At 45.7% G+C, this 12,775-nt stretch overlaps 1 protein-coding gene across 2 annotated transcripts in view; it reads right to left on the bottom strand.

Annotated features, from left to right (window-relative positions):
• Window positions 1-741: 741 nt before the first annotated feature.
• LOC140470809 (uncharacterized) overlaps window positions 742-12,775 on the bottom strand; it is a 69,467-nt gene continuing 57,433 nt past the window's right edge. Inside the window, exons 4-5 of one of the 2 annotated variants that reach the window (XM_072566792.1) lie at window positions 8,865-8,901; window positions 742-4,173 (exon numbers count right to left, since the gene is read on the bottom strand). In XM_072566792.1, coding sequence (XP_072422893.1) covers window positions 754-2,565 — 1,812 coding nt within the window. In that variant the 5' untranslated portion in view covers window positions 2,566-4,173; window positions 8,865-8,901 and the 3' untranslated portion in view covers window positions 742-753. The remainder of the gene's footprint in view (window positions 4,174-8,864; window positions 8,902-12,775) is intronic. The other variant, XM_072566793.1, reaches the window with a different exon arrangement.

The raw sequence follows: 12,775 nt of genomic DNA on the forward strand, positions 1-12,775 counted from the left end.
TGAATCATTGTCATAGAACAGTTGACAGAATAGCCATTAGGAAAGGTCGTCTAGTCCGCACAGGACCGAAACCCCACATCTCACCAGCAAGTCACGACCCATCAAATTCATAGGGCATGAAGGTGATGAAATATACCGGTGACGAAACGTCTGTTCGGCCACTGATGTGATCAGTGGTGATGTCAAAGGCAGATTTTCTGGTTTGCCCGAGAACCCTACCAACTGGACGCTGGAGGATGGCATATTTGACTGAGGTATATCACAAGTGACGGTAGAAAATCTTGCACCCGTGTCAACCAAAAAAGACAGAGTCTTGTCCATTACCCTCATTTGCATATAGGGGTCTGCCAACCCCACATGCCCCTGGATTCTCGGGCCCCGTCAATATTCGTACCTCTGTCCTTCCGGCATAGTCTGGGGGTACTGTCCTTGCACAGGGGCTGCAGCTACATTTGGGACTTGGTAAGGCTGAGCAGCCTGTTGAAAAGGCGGCTGACTTGAGCGGACATACTGTCCTCAAATTAATGCCTGCCCTCCCTGGGGTCCCCACAGCACGGGACAATTCCAGCTCCAATGCCCGAGCTGGCGACATGCAAAACAGGCGTTGGGTGGCTGACCTCTTGGTGCTCCGCGGCCACTCCCTTTACCATGCAGTCCTCCTGAAACACCTATGGGCTTGCCCCCATATTGGGAGTAGGGAGGCATCCCATCAGGTGTTGAGTCCAGACTGGGCAGGATGTTTTGTGGCAACGGTCACTGAACCATCTGATAAGTCATTTTTTGGGAGGCCTTCCTTGTATCATTAGCCTTCCTCCTAGCCTCATCGAGCTGTAACTTCAGCAACTGAACTTGAGCTGACTCATTACTCTGTTTGTCTTCATCCTGTTTCGTCCTGTAACGCTTCATGTGGTGCGTCAAGTGTTTCTCCCACTGTTCTGTAGAACAACCTGGGATATCAGGATTACTCTCCATTGCCTCCTTTACTTCCTTTGGCATCCCTGCCATAACGGCATTCCTAAATAACGTGGTCTGTAGCTGACCTGACCCTGGATGGCTCCCTGCAGTATCTGTCCATGTGCCCTTGCACCTAGCCAAGAAGGCAGGCATATCCTCGCCCTCCTTCATTGTGAAGGTGAGCGAGTGCATCGCTCCCGGTGGAATCGGAAATCTATCCCTCATTGCCCTTCCCACAAAGGTGGCATGCTGCACAAACGGTTCTGAATTAGGCAGTAAGGTGGTCCCCGCAGACGCTTCAATCTGCTGTATTTCCCACATATTCAATTGCCTGCCCAACAAAGCTTTCCAATCGCCCATTGCTAACTTGTACCCTAGTGTATATTGGCAAAATTTAGTCATCCAAGGCCCACCCCCCTCCATGGGTGGGGGAATTTTATCCATGTCAGTAAATGTGAAGGGTTGATAAACATCCCCCAAATAAGAGCCTCTGTAAATTAATGGCATTTGGTGGTGCTGAAACTGTACGGACTGTTGTAATGTGTCTCTGGGACGCAGGCTATAACCTGGTTCAGATAGGGGCTGCATTGGAGCTTCATGTTCAGCATGCATTGTGAGTGAGCCTTTCAAAGTGACGGGGTTGGTGTGAGGGTCATCCTCTGTCAGGGATTCTGCATCCTCAATATCTGTACTATTTTCAGATTCCCACCCATCCAATTTTTCTCTATGTCGTTGTTCCCTCAAATCTCTCCTTCTTCTGTCTGAGAACCCGTCATCCAATAACTGACCAGAATTAAGTAATCCTCCCTTCTTTTTGCCCTCAATACTATACGGTGTCGAGTGAGGAGCTGGCTCTGCCAATAATGAATGTCTCCCTTGTTTCGGCTGTTCATTGTTTCTGTTGTGCGCCATTAACACCCTGCTTGCCTCCTCCGCTTCTTTAACTCTCTGTGCAGCTTCTAGTGTTAGTTTTTCTACCTTTCTAATGCTATCTTCTACTGCCTCCGCAAGTCTCTCTTTTACTGTTTCGTACTCTCTTGTTCCTACTTCTTGCACATCCAACACCCCTTCTTGAATATACATGAGTGGCATTTGTGTTACAGGATATGGGGGCGGTGGTTGTACCCCAGGCAATTTAGGATATAATGACGTGGATGGTCGTGGCTTTTCTATATCCTTCGCCAGATCTGGGTCAGAGGTACCACCCACCCTCTTTTGTAATGTTTCTACCGCCATACAGGCTAATGTCATATTATGCAGATAAATCCTCCTCTCTTCTTTCTCCTCACCTTCTTTTGTCCACTTTCTTCTAACTAATATTGAGCCTTTTTTTCCCTTCATGTGCTCTTCAACTTCTAATTTAGCTTGCTCTTCTGCTTTTCCTAAAAACGAAGATAATTTTTTTCTCTCCTCATCTTTAGGGACTTTGCCCTGTTGTTGTAATTCGTCCCAAATCTTATCATATTTCTCCATCATTGTTTTTTGTTTATCCTTTGCAATCCCACTCACTAACTGAATTCTAGCTTTAGCCCACTGCTGTTTTACGGGCAACATTAAGTCAAAAGAACATCCTCCGTATTCCTCACACTCTTTATCAAATTCCCCTTTCATGTTACGTATTTTATTTTAATCCTCGCGTCTAGCAGTCAATTGTTTGGATGTAATATACTTGCACAACGAACCCAATCAGAGACAACACCGGTGGCCAGTCAGTTTGTATAGAGTACACCCGAGCAACTGACCCTTTCAGCGAGATTTATCAGCAGTGTCGCTGTTGTTACCGTTAGATTCCTACTGATAACTCTCGCTCTCGCCGAGACACCACTGTCCCTTACTTCAACACACTATTGGCTGTCCTGCCACCTTCTTTACATTCCCCAATATAAGTTTTAAAACATAGAACACATCAATCATACACATCAATCATACACCACAATTTGTGAGCGTTGCTTTTATGAGATCCTGTTCAATGGACTTTAAACCTCCTCACACTTACGTACCTTGTTGCTTTTATGGGGACTCTAACCCCAAGGGACTTTAAACCTGTACGTACTATATCAAAACTTTATCCACTTACTCTTACTAGGACACTTGCAGTATAATGACAACAATCAATTTAGTATTTCCAATTGCAGAACTTCGATATAAACAGGTGTCTCCTCACCTTTTTTTTAATGCGGCGCCGCTTGTTGTCATCAAATGTCAGTTGTCTATTGTTTCTATTTCGCTCTCTTTTCCGTCACTTCTCCGTCTTCATCACGTCGGGGTCACCAATTGTCGGACTCTAGCTCAATGTACTAACTTACTTTCTTCTATGTGTGAGCCAAGTCCTGCGTGTTCTTTAATAGGAGAAGATATTGGGTCTCACACTTACTGAGTTTATTTTACAGTAAGTGGATAAAGCATACAGAGCTCTGGGTCTTGACCTTTCCATCCCTGACAAACTATACAGTGTGTCAGTTCAGAAAAATACCACACCCTTGTCCCAGACGCAGTCTTTATATATAGTAAAAAACATCATGCAGTCACTGAGATGGGAATATCTTCTGATTGGTTGTTAGTCTGACTCCATTCACCGCCTCCTTCCATTCCCGGATGTTCGTCCCCACGTGACCTTGTTTTGCGCGCGAAACGGAGTACCACGTGACCCCATTTTGCCCGCGAAACGGAGTACCACGTGACCTCCCTGCACGCCTCCGGCGCGTGAAACAGTGCATCACGTGACCTCCCTGCACGCCTCCGGCGCGTGAAACAGTGCATCACGTGACCTTGTGTTGGAACGGTGCAATGCACCACGTGACCTTATCCTGCGCGCGCACGCACACACGTAACGGAGCGTCCCCAAAGGCCTCCGAATGCCGAGTACATCCACAGTGGCAGCCAGCCACATACTTATAAGTAAGCCATATATTTACATCAGAAAAGTACATCACTATGCACTGAAACAAAAATTGATGGCATTCTGAAGACCAACATTTTATATCATTACTCTGTTAGATTCCGCACTATCCAAGATACAAAAGGTCCATTGTGTTTCCTACCTTGACACTGAGGAACAGCACAGAATCCTTTCTGTTGCAGTGTGTTATATTTTCACTTGCACATGATTCCTACAGGCACTAACAATTAAAGAACTTCAGCTGTTTCCCATTCACTACAGGATATGTGCTGTCAGTCTGTATCTCAGTTCAAGACTCCCTCTCACTCAGCCACTGGATGCTGAAAGGAAAATAATAAAATTTGGCCTCAATTAGTTCCAGATATGAGTTGACTCTCAACATCACTTATCACAGCTGAGGATATGCAGCGCCTGATAAAGTCGACCACACATGCACATACATGTAATGTAAAAATAAATTGATGCTGAAATGCAATAAAATTAAGCATCATTGAAAAGAGTTTATTTACAGAGTATATGCTGCACTCAGACAAAAAAAAACACAACTGAACACAGGTGAATGAGATCCAGTAAATCTCCAATGACCCTTCTCCACAGCTTGAGGATCCTTCCTGAAATAAAGTGTCCATACCCGAACACAAATGTGATCTGACCAATGTTGTGTGATTGAGATTGTGGGAAACATATCAAAACTAGCACTATAGTTAATAAAAGTTAGATGTCTGCAGAATTGATGTCAAATTGTCCTTGCCATATAGATACTGACAATAAGTGGATGAAGTTCACATTCCCAACAATTACTGCAGAACTGATGCATAAGAAAATGTCCCAGTACAGATACAATGAGCTGAATGGTCTGCTTCTGAGCTGTGCCATATCAGTGATTCTAATTTTGGTGAGAAAGGTGATGGCATGCTGTTGTGTTGCATATTGGTATAAAAATATCATACAAAACTGGGCTGACATGCAGAATAAAACTCACTTTCACAAACAAAAACACCAACAATGTCTGGGTACAAATTAAAACTAAATGTCTCAGTGATATCACAGATCCCAGACTTTCTCCCCAAACAAGAAATGTGTGACCATAATTCAGAATGGTTCTCAGAATAAAGCAGTTTCCCTTCTGCCATCGCCCTATCTCCTTTCTCCCCCACTCACCCCCACAGACTGACAGTCAACTCAGAAATCACAAAATACAGAAAAGATTAAGATCCAGTCTCAACACCCTAATAACAACTATCACAGAATGTATCACACAGACACAGAATATTGCTAGCGTCCACTTTAATACACAAGAGTAGACACTGACATGTGCAGGCTGATAAGTACACACTCATTCATGTTGCAGAAACAAACAAATGATGACGACCCTGTTACTGTGATGCAAATGTGTGACTAACAGTCTCCATCGGTCAGTTTCGGTTAACTTTCGTCACACATTCACATTACAGTCACTGTCGGGGACAGATTAATAACCACCCTCTCATTCACAATGCTAAATCTGACAGGAACAGAATGATAACGACACTCCCAGTTTCACACAGCATAAACTGACAAGTACAGTCTGATAATGACAGTCTCATATTCAGAGCAGATATATTGGTACCTGCATTGTTCACATTCACAAAACAGGATCTGACAGGTAAATTCACATATTGACAATGCAGAGATTGAGGAGCATAGATTGGTAACTGTATTTACATACTGATATAGGAGAAACTGACAAGTACAGATGAATATTGACAGTCCCAATTCGCAGACCAGGAACAGACTGGTAAATACACTCACACATTCACATAGGGGAAACGGACAGGTAGAATTGATACTTACGTGCACATAGAAGAAACTAACAAATATACATTAATAACTACATTGGTTATATAAATTATTAGGAGTTTGGTGTTGAGATTATATTATCTCTAAATTGCAGTAGATACTAACTCAGGGAGAAGAGTGAATTGTGAAGATGATGCTGAGTGACTTCACAGGAAGATTGGCAAGTTTACCAAATGGGCAGAAATCTGGCAGATGAATTCCAATGCAGAGAAATGTGAGGTAATGCATTTTGCTAACAGAAACACACGGCAACAATGCAGGCTCAATGGTACGTCTTTGAAGGGAACACTGGGGCAGAGGGACCTCGGGGTTGACATGTATCATTCTCTGAAGTTGGCCAGGCAAGCTGAAACCTTTGTGAAGAAGGCTGATAGGATCCTTGCCGTTATAAATAGAGGCATTGAGGATAAAACTGAGGAGACGATGCTCCACCTCCACAAATCATTGGTCAGACCACATTTGTGTTTAGTTCTGGGCAGTTTATTTAAGAAGCTTTAAGCTCTGGAGAGTGTTCACTGAAGTGTTACTAGAATGATAGCAGGAATGAAGGAATTTACATATAAGGAAGGATTAGTGATATCAGGCTCCTTCTCCTTGGAGCAGAGAAGATTAAGAGGGGAACATAAATGTGATGCAGGGTGCTTGCTGCTCTGGTCAGCCTGAAAACAGGACAACACAGAAATATAGTAGATAGGAGGAGGGCCAAAATTGGTGGCATTTTGGACACAGGAAGGTTTTCTAAGAGTACAATGGAAATTTGATCCACTGGGCCAGTGGGTCAAGGAATGACAGATGAAGTTTAATTTAGATAAATGTGAGGTGTTGCATTTTGGTAAGGCAAACCTGTACAAGTCTGGGGAGTGTTTCTGAACAAACAGACCTTCATGTGCAGCAAGACAGTTCCTTGAATGTGGTGTCACAGCTAGACACTGTGGTGAAGGCAGCATTTGCCATGTTTCCCTTCACTGATCAGAGCACTGGGGCATCATGTTACAGCTGTACAGGACGTTGGTAAGGCCACTTTTAGAACACTGTCTACAGTTTCTGGTCAACCTGCTGTGGAAAGGATGTTTTCAAGTTGGAAAGGGTACAGAAAAGATTTACAACGATGTTACCACGACTGTAGATTTGAGTTATAACAAGAAGCTGCATAATCTGCGAGCTTTTCTCCCAGTTTTTCGGAGGCTGAAGGGTGACCCGAGAGATTATAAAATCACGAGGGGTGTCCAAAACTAGTGGGTATAGGTTAAAGGTGAGAGGGGAAAGATTAAAAAGGGATCTGAGAGGCAAATTTATTACAGAGTGTATGGAATGAGCTGCCAGAGGAAGTGGTAGAGGCAGGTACAATTATAACAATTACAACATTTCAAAGATATTTGGAAAGGGACATGGATAAGAAAGGTTTAGAGCGATATGGGCCAAATGCAGACAAATGGGACTAGTTGAGTTTGGGAATCCTGTTAAGCATGGGTGAGTTGGGCCAAAAGGCTTGTTTCCATACTGTATAACTCCAAATTTAGATGAGATTAATAAACTTTGTCTGAAAGACAGAGTGTACAGGAGGAGCTGTGAATATCTGGAGTCATTATCCAGACCAATTTCTCTTGACAAAGCATGTGATTTCAACAGGCCAAAACTGACCCTGACAACTGTTATTTCTCTGTACTCTGAACAGGATCTCTGCCAAGGTGGGAAGTACAAAGTTAAAAATCACACAACACCAGGTTATAGTCCAACAGGTTTAATTGGAAGCGGATGCAATTCCAAAATGTCCTTGAACCAATCAACTTGCTCAGCCAGAAGGTGGCGAGGAATTTGGAAAGGATTGGGAGTCATGTGCAGAGCAGACTGGGTAGGGAGGACAGATTTCATTCCCCTAAGGACCTCGAGCCTGCTCATCCATTCAATAGCATTGTCGCTGATGCCCTATTCCTCACACTCACTTTCCTGCCCTTAACATGTAACTCTCAATTTCCCGACTGATCAGGAATCTACCTACCTCAGGTATAAACCTGCTCCCTGTCCCCACACACAGCTCTCTGTGGCAAGGAGTTCCAAACACTCACAACCTTCTGAGAGAAGAAATTCCTCCTCCCCTCAGTCTTCAACTTTGAACCAGATGGTTGTTTGTTCCTGACAACAGTCATCATTACGGTCAACCTGTTTTTGTCCCAAATCGAATTCCAAATCCACCACCTGCCACAGCAAGATTCAAATTCACATCTGCAGGGCACACTCTGGGGAGGTGTAAACATAGGATTTTGCTTCCCTATTATTTCAGAAACTGAAAATGAATCTCATCAAAATTAATTTCAGAATAAATTTCACCACATATTTGCGCTAAACATTGATGTCGCCAGAATCCACAGTGTGGAAAGAGATCATACAGCCCATCCTGTCTGCCCCAAGCCAGTGAAGAGCATCCCAAACAGATCCTGAACCGACCCTACATCTCCCACCCCCCCACCCCCCACCCCCGGAACCCTGCATGAACCATGGCCAATCCCCCGAACCTGCACATCATAGAATCCTACGGCGTGGTAGCAGGCTTTTCAGCCCAGAGTCCACGCTGACCCTCTGAATAGCATCCCACCCAGACACACTGCCCTTCCCATATCCCTGTAACACTGCATTTGCATTGGCTAACTCTCCTCGCCTGCATATCCTTCACACTATGGGCAACTTAGCATGGCCAATTCATCTAAACTGCACATCTTTGGACTTTGGGAGGAAACCAGAGCACCCGGAGAAAACCCATGCACAGAAGGGGACAGTGTGCAAACTCCACACAGACAGTCACCCAAGGCTGGAATTGTTCCTGGGTCCCTGGTGCTGTGAGGCAGCAATGCTAACCACTCAGCCACTGAGCCACATTGCCATTGGACATGTAGGGGTTGGTTTGCTCAGTTGACTCTATAATTGGCTTACAATGTATAGTCACATTGATAGCTTGTAGTTCAATTGCTGCTCTGGTTGAGATTGCTGTGAATGATTATTCCCTGTGCCTTAGGAGGTGGTGACCGTCAGGTTAAACCATAAAACAGTTGTTGCTTTTTCTCTCTTTGTCTCTCCCTCTCTCTAATGAGACAATAGTGAACTTACATTAACCACCTGCTAAAAACATAACTTTGCTGATTAAAAATTAACTGCTCTCTTTTTCAATGCAAAATACCTTAGGTGTTTCCTTCCTGATGCACCATTGGAGTGAGCTATAAATAAAAGAAAACACATTTTACCAACGGGACATATCTATTTTGAGTGGGAGCAGCGGCCGAGGAAAAACGAACCCGGGAGACTACAGCTAAGGTAAGACAGTTTGTTTCAAAATTACTTACCTGTAGCGGGCAGCGGAAGTGAGGTTGGAGCGCATAGCTGGGCGGGAAGGTAAGTGATTAGTATTTGAGTGGGTGTGTTCTAGACCCCAGGTCCTACTTCCGTAGGGCCTCCCTCCCACCCTGCTCCTCTAACCTAACTTTAAAGTCCACAGGTTATTGACTCAGTGTTCTTGTTTTTGGAGACAGTGTACAGTCATGGCAGCCCAGGCGGTGGAATGTTCCTCCTGCAGGATGTTTGAGGTAGGGGTGACCACCGATACTCCTGCCGACTTCGTGTGCAGGAAGTGCAGTCAGATCCTGATCCTCACCGAACGAGTTAGGGAACTGGAACTGGAGCTGGATGAGCTGAGGATTATTCGAGAGGCTGAGAGGGTGATCGATAGAAGCTACAGGGACATAGTTACGCCAGAGAACAGAGGTAGCTGGGTAACAGTCAGAGGTGGGAAGGGGAAGAAACAGGCAGTGCAGGGTTCCCCTGTGGTCGTTCCCCTAAAAAATAAGTATGCAGCTTTGGAAACTGTTGGGGGGGACAGCCTTGCAGGTGTAAGCTGCAGTGAAGGGGTCTGTGGCTCTGAGATTCAGAAGGGAAAGGGGGAGAAGAGGAGAGCGCTAGTTATAGGGGACTCTCTAGTTAGAGGGACGGACAGGCGGTTCTGTGGACATGAGCGAGACTCTCGGCTGGTTTGTTGCCTCCCGGGTGCTAGGGTCCGAGACGTCTCGGACCGTGTCTTCAGAATCCTTAAGGGGGAGGGTGTGCAGCCAGAAGTCGTGGTACACATTGGCACCAACGACATAGGTAGGAAGAGGGGTGGGGAGGTCATTCAAGAGCTCAAGGAGTTAGGCTGGAAGCTAAAAGCTAGGACAGACAGAGTCGTCATCTCTGGGTTGTTGCCGGTGCCACGTGACAGAGAGGCAAAGAATAGGGAGAGAGTGCAGTTGAACACGTGGCTGCAAGGATGGTGTAGGAGGGAGGGCTTCAGATATTTGGACAATTGGACTGCATTCTGGGGAAGGTGGGACCTGTATAAACATGACGGGTTGCACCTGAACCAGAAGGGCACCAATATCCTGGGGGGTAGGTTTGCTAGCACTCTTCGGGGGGGTTTAAACTAATTTGGCAGGGGGATGGGATCCGGACTTGTAGTCCAGCAAGTAAGCTAGCTGTGTGTCAGGATGTCCAAGACTGTAGGGAGGCTGTGGAGAAGGTAGCACTGACAGGGACTACTTGCGGACACAGAGATGGGCTCAAGTGCGTATACTTCAATGCAAGGAGTATCAGAAATAAGGTGGGTGAACTTAAGGCGTGGATCGGTACCTGGGACTACGATGTTGTGGCCATCACGGAAACATGGATAGATGAGGGACAGGAATGGCTGTTGGAGGTTCCTGGTTACAGATGTTTCAGTATGATTAGGGAGGGTGGTAAAAAAGGAGGGGGGGTGGCATTGCTAATTAGAAATGGTATAACGGCTGCAGAAAGGAAGTTTGAGGGGGATCTGCCTCTGGAGGTAGTATGGGCTGAAGTCAGAAATAGGACAGGTGCAGTCACCTTGTTGGGTGTTTATTATAGGCCCCCCAATAGCAGCAGAGATGTGGAGAAACAGATTGGGAAACAGATTTTGGAAAGGTGCAGAAGCCACAGGGTCGTAGTCATGGGCGACTTCAACTTCCCAAATATTGATTGGAAGCTCTTTCGATCAAGTAGATTGGATGGGGCGGTGTTTGTGCAGTGTGTCCAGGAAGCTTTTCTAACGCAGTATGTAGATTGTCCAACCAGAGGGGAGGCCATATTGGATTTGGTACTCGGTAACGAACCGGGACAAGTGGTGGGCTTGTTGGTGGGTGAACATTTTGGTGATGGCGACCACAATTCTGTGACTTTCACCTTGGTTATGGAGAGAGATAGGTGCGCACAACAAGGTAGATTTTACAATTGGGGGAAGGGAAATTACGATGCTGTAAGACAGGATTTGAGGAGCATACGTTGGGAGCATAGGCTGTTAGGGAAGGATGTGGTGGAAATGTGGGACTTTTTCAAGGAGCAGATACGACGTGTCCTTGATATGTATGTACCGATCAGGCAGGAAAGAAATGGTCGTGTGAGGGAGCCTTGGTTGACGAGGGAGGTTGAATGTCTAGTAAAGAGGAAGAAGGAGGCTTACATAAGGTTGAGGAAACAAGGTTCAGACAGAGCAGTGGAGGGATACAGGATAGCCAGAAGGGACCTGAAGAAAGGGATTAGGAGAGCTAAGAGAGGGCATGAAAAATCCCTGGCGGATAGGATCAAGGATAACCCCAAGGCATTCTATGCATATGTGAGAAACCTGAGAATGACGAGAACGAGGGTAGGTCCGATCAAGGACAGTGGTGGGAGACTGTGTATTGAGTCGGAAGAGATAGGAGAGGTCTTGAAAAAGTACTTCTCTTCAGTATTTACGAACGAGAGGGACCGTATTGTTGAAGAGGAGAGTGTGAAACGGACTGATAAGCTAGAAGAGATACCTGTTAGGAAGGAAGATGTGTTGGACATTTTGAACAACTTGAGGATAGACAAGTCCCCCGGGCCTGACGGGATATATCCTAGGATTATGTGGGAAGCAAGAGAGGAAATTGCAGTACCGTTGGCAATGATCTTCTCGTCTTCACTGGCAACTGGGGTGGTACCAGGGGACTGGAGAGTAGCGAATGTTGTGCCCCTGTTCAAAAAAGGGAATAGGGATAACCCCGGGAATTACAGGCCAGTTAGTCTTACTTCTGTGGCAGGCAAAGTAATGGAAAGGGTACTGAGGGATAGGATTTACGAGTATCTGGAAAGACACTGCTTGATTAGGGACAGCCAGCACGGATTTGTGAAGGGTAGGTCTTGCCTTACAAGTCTTATTGAATTCTTCGAGGAGGTGACCAAGCATGTGGATGAGGGTAGAGCAGTGGATGTAGTGTACATGGATTTTAGTAAGGCATTTGATAAGGTTCCCCATGGTAGGCTTATGCGGAAAGTCAGGAGGCATGGGATAGAGGGAAATTTGGCCAATTGGATAGAAAACTGGCTAACCGGCAGAAGTCAGAGAGTGGTGGTAGATGGTAAATATTCAGCATGGAGTCCAGTTACAAGTGGAGTTCCGCAGGGATCAGTTCTGGGTCCTCTGCTGTTTGTAATTTTTATTAATGACTTAGAGGAGGGAGTCGAAGGGTGGGTCAGTAAATTTGCAGATGATACAAAGATAGGTGGAGTTGTGGACAGTGAGGAGGGCTGTTGTCGGCTGCAGAGGGACTTAGATATGATGCAGAGCTGGGCTGAGGAGTGGCAGATGGAGTTCAACCCTGCCAAGTGTGAGGTTGTCCATTTTGGAAGAACAAATAAGAATGCGGAATACAGGGTTAATGGTAGGGTTCTTGGTCAGGTGGAGGAACAGAGGGATCTTGGGGTCTATGTACATAGATCTTTGAAGGTTGCCACTCAGGTGGATAGAGTTTGTAAGAAGGCCTATGGAGTATTATCGTTCATTAGCAGAGGGATTGAATTCAAGAGTCGTGAGGTGATGTTGCAGCTGTACAGGACTTTGGTTAGGCCACATTTGGAGTACTGTGTGCAGTTCTGGTCGCCTCACTTTAGGAAAGATGTGGAAGCTTTGGAGAGGGTGCAGAGAAGATTTACCAGGATGTTGCCTGGAATGGAGAGTAGGTCGTACGAGGATAGGTTGAGAGTTCTCGGCCTTTTCTCGTTGGAACGGCGAAGGATGAGGGGTGA

The sequence above is a fragment of the Chiloscyllium punctatum genome, chromosome 52 (assembly GCF_047496795.1).
Source record: "Chiloscyllium punctatum isolate Juve2018m chromosome 52, sChiPun1.3, whole genome shotgun sequence".
Classification (NCBI taxonomy): domain Eukaryota; kingdom Metazoa; phylum Chordata; class Chondrichthyes; order Orectolobiformes; family Hemiscylliidae; genus Chiloscyllium; species Chiloscyllium punctatum.